The sequence below is a fragment of the Erythrolamprus reginae genome, chromosome 5, assembly GCF_031021105.1.
Source record: "Erythrolamprus reginae isolate rEryReg1 chromosome 5, rEryReg1.hap1, whole genome shotgun sequence".
Lineage (NCBI taxonomy): Eukaryota > Metazoa > Chordata > Lepidosauria > Squamata > Dipsadidae > Erythrolamprus > Erythrolamprus reginae.
The window spans coordinates 107,067,674-107,082,602 of record NC_091954.1 but is presented as its reverse complement, the minus strand read 5'-3'; the positions used below and the strand labels follow the sequence as shown (position 1 = coordinate 107,082,602).

Genomic DNA, 14,929 nt, shown 5'->3' with positions numbered 1-14,929 from the left:
ATATTGCAATAAAGACATACAATATACACATGCAGAAACATCTCTATAAAATATTGGTTGGTTAATTCTGCATGCTATGAATTATGTAGCAGTCTGAAGACTGTTTGTATTATTATCTCTGGTTTGTTGGTTATTCTAATTAAGCAATTCCTTTCCAGCAGCCTAGGAAGGAAAGCCAAGGGAGAGGTGGAAGGCAAGTTAAAAATAATCAAGACACTCCAAATATCTTTTAAAGAGCCTGGGATTATTTTTAGGAAGACCTGGAAGATTTCATGTCATTCTAATGTATCAAGACTAGTATAAAGACTAGTATAAACAAGAATCAGTTTCTACTTCCAAAGATAGATTTACTTATAGGACATTCAAGTATCAATGGAAACAAACTTTGTGGTACAGTGATCCCCCGGTTATTGCGTTCCCGGCCATTGCGAACAGGCTAATTTGCGATTTTTCAACTCGGAAGTCAAACCACCATCTGCGCATGCGTGCCCTTTTTTCTATGGGCACACATGCGTAGATGGCGCCGGGCAGATCAGCTGCTGGGCGGCTTCCCTGGGTCTTCCCCCTCTTGCTGGCGGGAGGGCGAAGCCCCCCCAGCACCCGCTCGCCCGCCGTTCGCCCGGCCACCCGCCGCTCGCCCGCCCTTCGCCCGGCCACCCGCCGTTCGCCCGCCGTTCGGGTTGGGGGCTCGGGGGTTGCTGGAAAGCCCCCCCAGGCCGGCTCCGATCGTTTTAAAACAGGCGCGCCGCTTCTCCGCTGACTCCTGGCGAACTTCCCCGCTTTAGGAGTCAGCGGAGAAGTCGCGCGCCTGTTTTAAAAGATCGGAGCCGGCCTGGGGGGGCTTTCCAGCAACCCCCGAGCCCCCAACCCGGGCTCGGGGGTTGCTGGAAAGCCCCCCCAGGCCGGCTCCGATCGTTTTAAAACAGGCGCGCCGCTTCTCCGCTGACTCCTAAAGCGGGGAAGTTCGCCAGGAGTCAGCGGAGAAGCGGCGCGCCTGTTTTAAAACGATCGGAGCCGGCCTGGGGGATCGGAGCCGGCCTGGGGGGGCTTTCCCTTTCAGGGCGGGCGAGCGGCGGGCGCGGCAGCAGCGAGGAGTTTGCGTGGGCGGCGGGGAAACCCCAATCTTCGGCTCCTCGCTGCTGGGAAGTAAAAACACCATCTGCGCATGCGCAGATGGTGTTTTTACTTCCGCAGCGCTACTTCGCGAAAACCCGCTCGTTGCGGGGGGTTCTGGAACGGAACCCCCGCAATGATCGGGGGATCACTGTATTACTTTGGTCAGGAAGTTCTTCCCTTTTCATCTAATTGTTTTTCAGTCTATTTAAGGTTATTTTCTGACTACCTTAACCACAGATGTTAAGATTTATTCAAAGAACTCCTGAACTTTTATAAGAATGTTATAAATATACGATTTTCCCTTTTGGGTAAGCTTAAAAGAAGTCAAAAGTCTTTAGATTCCTAGATTATACTTAGCTTAACTTTATCATCTGAACTTCCAGCAAATGTGCTCCAGTTCCGATTCAACTTCAGCATTTAAACATCTTTATTACTGACCATTTTGGCACTCCCCAGATATAACTCCGTGGGTATAACTCCCTCCACAAAGTGATTAGTTCTACTGGATAGCAGCTGTATAAGATAAGATTTGGCAGATAGAAAGGTAGAAAAGGCAGTTGCAGACAATGGAAATTGAGCATTCTGATCACAAGTTGTATTTATTTGGAAGCAAGTGTTACCAGTTTCAAAAGATTTCCCCCTTCCCCCTTTGTGACGCACAGATAAAGACTTGCAGGCCTTGACCTCGTCCTACAGCTTAACGCAAGTACAGATTCTGTGCAGCTGCCAAACCTAAGCAGCCTTCTGACTATATGAACTGTAGACATTCATATCCGGCTTTGTTCGATTTGTCACAGAGAGTTCTCAAAAATCTACTCAGCAACTGCTGGACACATCCCCGGATGTAGTAAAAGGATGCCCTGCAGATGCCTATGTTTCTGCATTTGAGCTGGTTCTAAAATCGGGACTTGGTACATACAGAGAAGCCATGCCCAGAACACCACAGGATTCTTTAAAACTGATCCTACAAATCACTGCATCAGCCTAGTGGTTTTATAAATCTGTTAGACAAAGAAGTGGTCTGTAAAATTAAAATGACAGAAAATCAACATAAAGAAATATATATTAATAAGTTTCTGTTATATAAATAACCTTTATAAAAATAATCTTTAATTCTAATAACTCACCTCTTTTTTTAGGCTCTGGAAAGCATGCATGAAAAATGTTTTGAGGTTTAGGTTAGAAAAAAAATCCAAACTCCAAAACCTAAGAAAAACCACTACTCTTAAATCCACAAATTTATCTGACATTATAAAGGCACCATCTCCTCTATTTTTTTTTTAACTGAGTACAGTTCATGGGAGAAGAAAGCTCTTTTAGAAACAATGAACAAAATTGCTAAACTTTCCTTTTTTTCATTATTCTGTAACTTATTTCAATCCCCCTTTTTCACTACGTGAAAGACTGGACATGTGAAAGATTGGGTTGTTATGCTGGCATAAATCCCCAATTAAATAAACCAAAATGAGCAAAACTCCAAGTTTACCTTCTTACACTTAAGGCATAACACAACTACACATATAGGAAAGTTACATGTTGAAATGCATGATTTATAGTGTTCAAAACACTACAAATGTTTTATTTAAAATACTTTGCATTTTTTAACTTTGTTGGAAGTTCAAACGCTGTCCTTGGTTTGTGCTACTGTGATGCAACAGGGTCTTTTTTAAAAAAAACTGTTGAGACAACGGTGCAGTGGAACAGCCAAAAAACTAGGCTTGTCAGTTTTTCATGATCTTTAGTTCAAGGCATGCTGCTTGATTGTGTGGAAGATCCAGTCCATTTTTGTCGTCCAGCCACCGTGATGAGCATCGTTCATCTGTTTCATGAAATACTCAAGTGCTTCTTGTTCCGTTTTGTCTAACGCAAGAGTCTTGCGTATATATGCAATGTCATCAAAAGACTGTAATTCTGGCATCCCTGAACCAAGCATCATGGAAAAGAGGTTTATGAAGAGGTTGGCATGTTGTCGGATTGCTAGGTAGGCCTTGTAACACATTTCTTGGAACCTTGAAAAGAGAGGGGAAATGCACCCCATTAAAGTTCTATCAGATTAACAACACACTTGAGATCAGGCCAACAAATACTGTACATAGGTATCCTTCCATTTAAAAAGATTACCTGGCTGGAAATTTGTGTTTGAATGTTAAGGGAAACAATTCTACAGCACAGACTTACTCAATGTAGGACCCTTCAGATGTTGTGTATTACAACTCCTCAAACTCTTAAATCATCATGCAATCAGATCATGTGAGTTTAAAACTACAGGAGCTGTAATCTAACACATCGGGAGCAGGGATGAAATGCTACCGGTTCAGGCATACCAGTAGAGGCTGCTGGTGGTTCAGAAAATTGGTAGCGGCTGCACAAGGCTCCACCCGCATGTTGCCATTTCTTTTTTTTAACCCTCTGCGCATGTGCAGAGCCTTCGCAGAGGGTGAATAAGTGCAAAGTGATTGCATGGGCCCAAGGTGCATGCTTCCAAACCAGTAGGGAAGGTAAGTAAATTTCACTGTTGATCTGGAGACATATTGATTGTGAAAAGATATTTTCACAAGAATAGCTTGTGAGAAATAGCTTTTCACAGGAAAATTTTCAAGGAATAGAAATAGTTTCTTTAAATGTAAGAGTAATAAAGATTATTCTTAAAATAACTATGTTATTCAGCTCTGTATACTTTTTTCCATGTATAATTTGTTTTTATTTTTCCCCAAAGAAACTTTTTCAATACATTGCAAAATACCTTCTATTTGTGTTACAATGTATAATCCCAAAAATAAATTTTCAATTCCAAATTATTTACTTTCAGTACATACCAAACTCCCAAACCTCAACCTCTAGTTTTGTCATCTAGATCAGCGTTTCCCAACCGGTGTGCCGCGGCACAGTAGTGTGCCGTGAGACATGGCCAGGTGTGCCGCGAGAAGCTCCAGCTGGGCGGGGCCCTGCCGGCGCCCCTGCCTGAGTGTCGTTCTGTGGATGGTCTTGGGCTTCACAGTCGCTTCCTAGTTCCCTCTCCCACCGCCTGTGTCTCCCGCCGTCGCCTCCCACCAAGCCGTCGCCCGTTGCCGTGGGTTCCTCGAGTGGGAGCTGCTGCTTCCCTCCGTCCAGCTCAGCCACGCTGCCGTAGAAAGCACAGAGGTTATTGCCACCGCTTCTGCCTCCACTCAGGGAGCCACCGTGGTCACCGCGCCTTTTCCTCTCGCTCAGCTCAACCACGATGGCTCCCTGAGTGGAGGCAGAGGCGGCGGCAATAACCTCTTGGCGGAGGGGAAGCGCTGACGGGCTCTCCTCCTTCCCCACCCCCGCCCTTCTCTCCCGCCCTGGCTTTTGCTTCGCCCCATGATTTCCCCGCAATTTCATCCAGGCCACCTCTTGCCTCCTTTTGAACTGCAGGGAAATCTGCGGGCGAAGCAAAAGCCAGGGCGGGAGAGAAGCGCGGGGGTGGGGAAGGAGGAGAGCCCGTCAGCGCTTCCCCTCCGCCAAGCTGCCTGCTTGTCCTCGTGCCTCGTTGCTACCTCCTGCCTTTTTCCAGGGGCCTTTGGAAGGTACCCAGGGAAGGGGGGGATTGGGGGTGGCTGTAGCGGCTTCTCGTCCTCCTCGGGCTGCTAACGCACGCCCGGCCCCTCTTGCATGCAGTCCCTTCACCGAGCGCTTTTTTCTTCTCACAGCTGAGGCAGGATTTGGAATGTCGGGTGTGTGTGCGTGCGGGCTCCGCATCCCCCTGCCACCCGGAACATTTAAAATAAGAAAAACCTTCGCCGGCCTCCGCAGAGAAGAAAGGGAGAGAGAGCAAGAGAGACATAGCAAGAGAGGCAGAGAGAGAGAGAGAGAGAGAGAGCAAGAGAGACATAGAGAGAGACAGAGAAAGAGAGAGAAAGAGAGCTAGCAAGAGGGAGAGAAAGAGAGAGAGAGAAAGAGAAAGAGAAAGAGAAAGATAGCAAGAGAGAGAGAAAGAGAGAGAAAGAGAGAATGAAAGAGAGATAGCAAGAGAGGCAGAGAGAGCAAGGGAGAGAGAAAGACATATAGGGAGGGAAGGAGGGAGAGAGAAAGAGAGCAAAAGAGAGAGGAAGAAAGAAAGAGGGATGGAGAAAGAGAAAGAAGGGAAGGAAGGAAGAGAAAGAGTGAGGGAGAAATAGAGCGAAATGGAGGAAGATTTTTTTTTGTCAAAACTTTTCTTTAGCCACCCCCCCCCCCATTCAGTGTTCCCCAGGATTTTGAAAATGTGAATAATGTGCCGCGGCTCAAAAAAGGTTGGGAAACACTGATCTAGATAACCAATTTTCTTCTAATTAAATTCAACATTAACTTCCTTTTGACAATGTTAATTCATTATGCTTATCATCTTGCAAATCTATATAAGCCGTCATGCCTTCTTCCATTTCTTATACATTTAAAACAAAAACCCTTATATAACCTTCTCCTAATTAATAAAAATAAATATAAAAAAGACAAATCACCATACCTACTATTAATTTTTTTTAAAAACTGTTACCAATCCAAGTTTTCAAACCTTATTTTCTTATATACAATGTTCCCTCGATTTTCACGGGTTCGAACTTCGCGGAACGTCTATACCACGGTTTTTCAAAAATATTAATTAAAAAATACTTCACGGTTTCCCCCCCTATACCACGGTTTTCCCGCCCGATGACATCATATGTCATTGCCAAACTTTCGTCTGCCTTTTAAAAACATTTTTTAAAATAAACTTTAATAAATAAACATGGTGAGTAATAATCTAAATGGTTGCCAAGGGAATGGGAAATTGTAAGTTAGGGGTTTAAAGTGTTAAGGGAAGGCTTGGGATACTGTTCATAGCCAAAAATAGTGTATTTACTTCTGCATCTCTACTTCGTGGAAATTCGACTTTCGTGGGCGGTCTCGGAACGCATCCCCCGTGAAAATCGAGGGAACGCTCTATTTATATATCAAAAAATAACTTCTGACATTAAATCCAATTTCTATTATAAATTCATATTAACTTTTCTACATTCTCTGTTAATATTTCCCAATCAATTGATATTCATCCAATTACTATTATAAACTTTTAAGCACCTTTTACATTTTCCAAATGTGTTTCAAATTCGTCTTACATAATCATTGAATCATCACTCCCATACTTCTAGTTCATATCAGATTCAGCTTATTTCTTATGTATATATTCCATTAAGTTTCTTTACATGCATATTTCTAATACAATCTTATAAGTTAATACCAAAAAATTGTAACCAGATTTTTTTCTATTACAGTAACAACAGTGCCTCATGGGTATGTGCAATTATTTTCTAAAAAGTGTAAATGAAAATGGACCCCAATTATTGCTGCTACCTAATGCACAGGCTTTTATTCAGGAAAAATCAAGGCAACCTAAATACCATTTTATCTATAAGACATATAATGTCATGTTTTTGTACAACAGACATTTCTTTATAACAGAAATTTAGTCAGACCAAATAGCATTTCTATTGCAGCTTACTCACCTTTCAAATTCTTTTGTTTTGGTACATTCTTGTGCTCCTTTACTAATCACTATCAAGAAATCCTGTGTTAAGACAAATGGCACACGCTCCCGTTTGTAACCAAATTTCTTCTTTTTGTGATCCAGAAAGTGTCCAAAATCAATGTGAAACAGCTATGGAGAATATATTTCAGATTGTTATTAATATGAAGAAAGAGAAAATGTTAATTTGCAGACAAGAGCAAGAATTATGGGACTGGAGACTAAAACATATAAACAATGGTTTCTGGAATTGTATATGTCTAGTTTAATGAAAAGAAAGATTAAGGGTGACATGATGGCAGTGTTTCAATATTTGAGGGGCTGCCACAAAGAAGAGGGGGGCAACATAGCTGCTGTGGCCTAGCAGTAGAGCTCTTGCCTCACAATTAGGAGGTTATGAATTAGATCCTAGGTAGAGGCAGATGTAGGGTCTCCTGCTTGGGGAGGGGGTTGGACTAGATGACCTGCAAGGTCCCTTCCAATTCTGTTAAACCTATACTCCATAGCATTGAAGGCCGGATAAGAAGCCATGGATGGAAACTAATCAGAGAGAGATCCAACCTAGAACTAAGGAGAATTTTCCTGACTGTGAGAACAATTAATCAGTGGAATGATTAACTGTTGTTAATGAGAAGTTGTGAATGCTCTAACACTGGAAGTTTTTAAAAAGAGATTGAGCAACTATTAGTCTGAAATGATATAGGACTTCCTGACTGAGCAAGGGGGTGGTTTAGAAGACCTCCAAGGTCTCTTCCAATTTTCTTGTTCTGTTATACCTGCTTTGGTGTTTCAGTCCATATGCCATGGTACAAAACAATTATATAACATTAGTGCTCTTCAAAATGTACTAGAGAATTCTAGCATTTATCAGAAGTTTGCTTAGAAAACCTTAATTGTGCAGTGGGGGTGGGAGAGGTTTTCACAAAACAATGAAGTTTCCAATGAAATGGAAAACACTGGGTGAATTCTAAAAAAACCATTTCCAGCTCATATTTGTAGTGCTAAGGTCTATGTTTCCTTGCTTGTGTCCCATGTGAATGATACTACAGCTAAAGATTCCTACAATGTACAGAGCACAAGGGACCCGTGTCTATAGTCTCCTCAACAGATTCACAAAATATATCTCCAAGATAGAAAATATGACAATTATTGCACTCCATAAATAAAGATACTAAAAGAGTATTTTAAATATTATTACCTGCCCATCATCTTTTACCATAATGTTGCTATTATGGCGATCACCAATTCCCAATATAAAAGTAGCTACACAATAGCCAGCACATGAGCGAGTAAACAAATCGATAGCTGGATCATACCTACAAAAAATATTTTTTTAAAAAAAATGTTAGTTTGGATAAATACTTCGTTATTTTGGACATGTCAAACAATGCAGAACAATGACTAATTCTTGTAACAATTTTGCAGAAGATAAATTTTTATTTTTAAAGATTTTCAAGATTCATTTTTAATTAAAGGATTAATGGGGTTTAAGTTAACAAAATATACAGTGCAAAATCATATGTTGATCTTTGTCCATTATCAAAATAAAAAGAGAAAATTTGCTTTACTTATAAAAACACAGCCAAGAAAATAACACACAAATTTCTTATAAACTGACAGAAAATAATCCCTTTGTACTTACTCAAGTTTAGCAACCTCCCAACACTGATAGACTTCAAAAGAACCCTGCTGTCCAATAATTTTGTGATGAAATAATAAATGTTATTATATCTATGCTGTAAATCAACACATCAGATTCCAGTGCCAGCTCCAAAACTACAACCTTTACAGCATTTTGGCATTTTTCAGCTGCCAATAGCCACCTTTAATATACTGTATATCATATAAATAAAACCAAGCTTTTGTAACAATTACAGAAAACTCTGGCATTTATTAGAAGTTTGTTTGGAAAACCTTAACTAAATGGTGTGCGGGGAACGAGTTTTCAGAAGATACAATAGAATAGAATAGAATAGAATAGAATAGAATTTTTATTGGCCAAGTGTGATTGGACACACAAGGAATTTGTCTTGGTGCATATGCTCTCAACGCACCCTAACTTTACATCTCAACCACAATCAAGGATGCTGGATCACCCACTGAGTTCTATACTCATTGGTGTGCATAGTACCCTTGGATTGTGAGCACAACAGTCTTTAGCAGAGGAAAAGTCAAGATGATTAGCCTTCATCAAGAACAGATGGAAAATAAAAAAGTTTAGTTATTCAACTCACATTTCCGCTTTATTCTTGTCTTTGAGCCACTGATGTAATGTGTGGCTGTTGAATTGCAGCGCACCTTTAAGGCCACCTTTGCACTGGATCTGCATGATTGTATGTGAATTTCTCACAACTTCAATAAGCCCCACACAGTCACCAATGGATAAGCATCCATAAGGTAGCATCCTAAAAAAGGAACATGATACTTTTGTTTTCCGATACAGTTGTCAAAGTGAAAACACACTGATGTCGTAAAGCCTGAGGTCACTAGATCCCAGCCTCTGCCCAGTAAATGTATTGGATGTGATAGTATGCATGTGATTGTTCGATTTTAAAATGATTCGTTTTAAGATAACTTTTAAATTAACTAATCTATTAATTGGCTTAGAAATGTTTTACATATTGTATCTTTTTTATAGAAATGTTGTAAGCCACCCCGAGTCCACGGAGGGGCCCCGCAATAAACAAACAAACAAACAAACAAACAAACAAAATATTAGTATATGAATATGTCCATTGAACAAAATGCACAGGTATACAACCCTAGACTGCAATAACTAAGTTTGGATTTTTAATTGAATCTAATTAACCTCACGCCCATTATTGAGTTATATTGTCATTAAGAGATTTTAAACGATTGTGCAAATAGTCCCAAGGGCCAGTGCATATATATTTCTAAATTACAAACATGAGTTCACCCAAGTCATGTTTGAAATAGAGATACTTCAAACATACTTTGTGATATAGGATAAGATTTGTCCTTTCATATGAAATATTCCACCGTGAATGCCTGAAAGGGCTTTTTGAATCTTTGCAAATGTGTACAATTTATCTAATTTATTTGCCGCCCAACTCCCAAAGGACTCTGGGCAGCGAATAGCAAAATATCATCATTAAAAACAGTTTAAAAGCACCATGTTCTTTATTAGACAGAAACAGAAAGAAAAAGCACAAACAGAACTATTGGCAGAATTTAGGAATACTTGCCTAAGATCAAGGCCTTGATTTTGCCAGATGTTCTCCATAATTCGAATTATTTGAAGCGTGAGCATATCCTGGCGTAAGTCTGGATAAAAATGCATTATGTAAGGGATGAAGTTTGGAAAACTGAACATAGTTTTTAAAACTTTGCTTTTTTATGATATAATCAAAAGATTACGGCATTTGTAAAATTAGGATTACTTTAAAGACTGTTAAAACCATCTGATGTTAAAATCAAATTTTATTTCATAGATGTTGAGTTTAGGAATAAGATTTATAAACTTTGTGATAGACACTACGGTGGACAGGGGCAGAGATGATCAAATGTTATGGTCAGTTATCAACTTCAACAAAATAACTTAATTTCTTGATCAAAAGAGACTATACCTCTAGCAGTCACTACATGTATACTCTGTGGCCAGGTACAAGTAATAGTTTCGTGAGACTATTAGATCAGAGTAAAAGAGAACAGGAACAGGCACCAATGTCCCTGCGAGGGCTTCTCTGTTGAACAAAGAATTTATCTATTTCACCCAGTGCTTCATCAAGAACACTGTAGGATCCCCAAATATTTAGGAGGAAGCTCAACTATAATGTCAGTGTTGTTCCCTAGGCTAGAAGTTCCCCATTCCATTTAATTCTCATTGTTTCTCCAATGCTCTGTAAACCAATTGCCCTGTCAATCTGAATGGAAACGATGTCAGTTTTTGCCAGAGGTTTTCATACAAATATGAATTGCCAAATTCCTTCTTTAAAAAAGAAAAGAAATGTGCCCAGGAGGGAAAAAAAATCAATTGAGCACTACTACAATGTTATTTTCTAAATGAAAAGAGTTTTCATACAAATATGAATTACCAAATTACTTCTTTAAAAAAGAAAATAAATGTGCCCAAGGGAAAAAAAATCAATTGGGCACTGTTACAATGTTATTTTCCAAATGAAAAGAGATTTCTCATATAGGATGAAACATGTTTTAACTGTTTGATAGAAAACAATACTCTCCCTGCTCCACATGAAACCTTCACCTGATACCACTATGCTTAACAAGTATGAATAAATTTGGATTTAGAAGGGCAAGAAACACCTTCAGAAAAGAATCTCAGATATATATCCTGGGATGAAAAAGGATTCAACTGTGTCCAAAGGACAGATATTCATGTGAAATGTATATTTATGCTAGCTAGGATATAAACTCTGAATTGGAAGTGTTTCAGGCAGGATAATAAAAACAACAGTACAGAAATTACAACAAAATATTTTTCTTTACCATCTCCATTTTTAAAGATGATCTCATTGTTCTGAAATAGCAGCTCAGACATAATATCTGGGTTTTCCCAATTAAGCCATAACGGCCTTTTGGCAGAAGACATAATCCTGCATTCTTCAAGCCTATAAAGAAATAGATAACTGTTAAACAAATTTTGTTCCAGTAGACATAAATTTATTAAGTAGATTAACTTTTCAGTTTTAATGATTATTCTCTAATTATAATTTCTAATGAAAATGTATTTATTTATTTATTTTATTTATTTATTGGATTTGTATGCCGCCCCTCTCCGCAGACTCGGGGCGGCTAACAACAGCAATAAAACAATATATAACAAAATCCAATACTAAAAACAGTTAAAAGCCCATTATATAAAAACCAATCATACATACAGACATACCATGCATAAAATTGTAAAGGCCTAGGGGGAAAGTATATCTCAGTTCCCCCATGCCTGGCGGCAGAGGTGGGTTTTAAGCAACTTTCGAAAGGCAAGGAGGATGGGGGCAATTCTAATCTCTGGGGGGAGTTGGTTCCAGAGGGCTGGGGCCGCCACAGAGAAGGCTCTTCCTCTGGGTCCCGTATTGCTGTGAATTAGTTTTAATCACAAAATATTTAGTCTAAAGCAACAGTGTCACTGTTCATGACATGAACCAAAACCTGCATTGGAGAAGCCATTCTGATGTGAACTTGTAGCAACCCACCACTGATTTCCGGGTCTATTAATTTCTGGGAAGGAAACGATACCTCAGGGTTCCAAGCTGATGAGCAGGATTAAGAGGAGATATGAAGCCTTGAAGAGCATCCATGAAGTCCGGCCGTCTCATTTGCTCCACAAGAAATTTCATCTGTACCTGTTTAATGACAGCACTGAGTACTTAATGATAGTCCCATATTATTTCAACAATTTTGCTTTCAGAATGAATACAAGCATGTCATTTGAAACATTTCAACAGGAGAAAAATACAGCAAATTCTACAAATGCTGCTTTCTAAATACATATAGTTAGAGCCAGTTTGGTATGATGGCTTATGTGCTGACCTAGAAACCAGGCATTGATGAGTTCTAATCCCACTTTAGACATGAAAGCTGACTGGGTGACCTTGGCCCAGTCATTCTCTTTTAGTCACCTTATGTTGTGGTTAGCTCTGGCCCAGCTCCTGCCCCAAGGACTGTGGATGCGGGGGAGACATCCACATGCTGCAGGCCTGTTTTGCCCCCGGTGGAATCTGATGATGAAGGCTCCTCTGACCAAGAAGACATGAGTTACAGGGAGGAGGAGAGTGTGGCAGACAGCTCAGAAGGAGATCAATTATCTAGCTCCTCCTTTGACTCAGAACAAGAGTTAATGATACAGCCACGCATGCAGAGAGCGATGCATAGGCAGCAACAACTGAGAGATTATTATCAAAGAAAATGAGGCCACCTGTGGTTGGGTGGGGCTGTGGTAATTAGTGAGGCTGCTATAAATAGCAGCCTGTGGGTTTGGCCATTGTGGAGGATTATCTGATCTTTGTGTTTCATGACTGCTTTACTGACTTTGACTTTTTGTGTGCTGATTTTTCCCTGCTTGGAAACTAAACCAGAGCAAAGTGTGTTTCACTTTGTGAAAGAAGGACTTTGAATTGCCTCACAACTGCAAGCTAAGTATCACAGGACTGATAAGGGACTTGTATAAATTACCAGTTTGTTTGGAGACGAGTGCTCTTTGCTATAACAAAATAGGGCTTAGTTTAAGTGAATTTTCATTATAAAGAACATTGTTTTGAATTTTCAAACGTGTGTGTGTGTGCCTGAAATTTGTACCTGTGAATTTTTGGGAGGATTCTACCAGAGAGCCCGACAGAACACCTTATAGGTTGTGAGGAAAATAAGAGGAGGAATGAGTATACTTGCCACCTTGAGCAAAATATACTGATATAACCTATATCTATATCTATAGACTGTATCTAATCAATCTAATAGTAAAATAAAAATATAAAACATACCACAATTTAAAACCTTATTTTGCTCATGCATAATTTTACCTTTTGTGTTTCGTCCTTTTTCTCCTGCTTCAGGATATCGGTGAGGTTAATCAATTTTTCCATAGCTTCCACCTGCCTGCTCAGATGTTTTAGGTACATTCCACAAGCTCGGCAGTAGGAATCCAAGAGCAGACCAAACCTCTGGCTCACATTTTTATTGTGCATTTCAGACCTATATATAAGAATATCTCAGCTTTAATGATACAGATTGCTAAAGACGTTCACAAACACATTCAATTTTATGTTACAATAATGGTTTAATATCATCAACTTTTTGGCATTTATTTGAGAGCCAAAAGAGTTACTGGAAGGTCTTATTTATCAAGTATACTTTCAAGCATATTTTTAAAACATTTTAAAAAATTATTTTAGCTTCTTAATCACAAGATAGTTAAGTTTACATTCCTTATCTTTACTCTTTAAAGGAGATGGGTGGTTCAGAAAGTTTAATAATAATATTAATAGTAATAACAATAATAATACCAAAGCAGACAATTTATTTATTTATTTATTTGATCTATATGTCTCTCCGAGGCCTTGGGGTTGCTTATTTATTTATTAATTGGATTTGATTGCTAACGCTGTACCAGGAGATGCCAAAGTCAAAGAAAAAGAACTAGAAAAAAAACAAGAAATATCGAGACCTGGCCATCGAAACCACAAGACTGTGGATGAAACATGTAACCATGATAACCACTGTCATGAGGACACTTGGCACCATGTCCAAGAATTTTACAAAATACATCAAGAAATTGCAGCTCCTGTAATAACACCAGCAGAATTGCAAAAACCTGTGCTACTTGGAACATGGTACATTTTAAGAAGCTACTTGGTCTATACCTAGGATGCTGGCAGCAACCCTTATCAACCATCAGTGCCAGTCAATAATATTTGTGATTCATTTTTAAATGTTTAGTAGACTGAGTTTCATGTTTAATGAAGAAAATAAATAAATAAATAGTACTACTACTAATAATAATATTAATAATAATGATCTACTGGAACTTGTGCCGGAACTCCCATTTACCAGTGGCAAAGAACTGGTGGGATCATAAGCCCGAAAAAGTGGTCGAAAACGAGCAAGCAAAACTACTGTGGGACTTCCAACTTCAGACTGACTGAATTCTGAAGCATAACACACCAGACATTGTGATCGTGGAGAAAAAGAACGTATGGATCATCGACATTGCAATCCCAGGAGACAGCAGAATTGAGGAGAAGCAGCTAGAGAAATTAGTAAAATACGAAGATCTAAAAATCGAGCTGCAACGACTGTGGTATAAGCCCGTGAAAGTGGCCCAGTGGTACTTGGCATGCTGGGCGCAGTGCCAAAGGATCTCAGCGGACATTTAAAAACCATTGGAATTGACAAAATCTCCATCTGTCAATTGCAAAAGGACGCTTTACTGGGATCGGCAAACATAATTCGCCGCTACATCATGCAGTCCTAGGTGCTTGGGAAGCGCCCGACTGGTGATGAAATACGAAATCCAGCAGTGATCTCGTTTGCTGTGTTGTACTGACATAATAATAATAATAGTAATAGTAATAGTAATAATAGTAATAATAATAATAATAATAATAATAATAATAATCTAAACTTACTTTAAATGCCAAAAGAAAAAGTGTCCTATTCTCTGATTAGTCAGTGCCTTCTTGAGTAAAAATCTTACCAAGAGGTTATCCAAGTACTGTTCATACTTCAGAACCTAGAGATAACAACAAAATTGAATTGTGATTGGCATTATCAATATTTCTAAGGCTGGAACACTCCTGAGGATATCAGCATGATTATTTATGTACAGGTAGTCTTTGC

General features: G+C 39.4%; 1 protein-coding gene across 1 annotated transcript in view; it reads right to left on the bottom strand.

The window, feature by feature from the left end:
- Positions 1 to 1,696: 1,696 nt before the first annotated feature.
- Positions 1,697 to 14,929, bottom strand: part of PIK3CA (phosphatidylinositol-4,5-bisphosphate 3-kinase catalytic subunit alpha) — a 48,666-nt gene continuing 35,433 nt past the window's right edge. The window contains exons 14-22 of the mRNA XM_070753661.1: positions 14,719 to 14,822; positions 13,114 to 13,285; positions 11,834 to 11,940; positions 11,087 to 11,208; positions 9,826 to 9,904; positions 8,854 to 9,024; positions 7,818 to 7,935; positions 6,600 to 6,751; positions 1,697 to 3,125 (exon numbers count right to left, since the gene is read on the bottom strand). Of these exons, the coding sequence (XP_070609762.1) occupies positions 2,855 to 3,125; positions 6,600 to 6,751; positions 7,818 to 7,935; positions 8,854 to 9,024; positions 9,826 to 9,904; positions 11,087 to 11,208; positions 11,834 to 11,940; positions 13,114 to 13,285; positions 14,719 to 14,822 (1,296 nt within the window). The 3' untranslated portion in view covers positions 1,697 to 2,854. The remainder of the gene's footprint in view (positions 3,126 to 6,599; positions 6,752 to 7,817; positions 7,936 to 8,853; positions 9,025 to 9,825; positions 9,905 to 11,086; positions 11,209 to 11,833; positions 11,941 to 13,113; positions 13,286 to 14,718; positions 14,823 to 14,929) is intronic.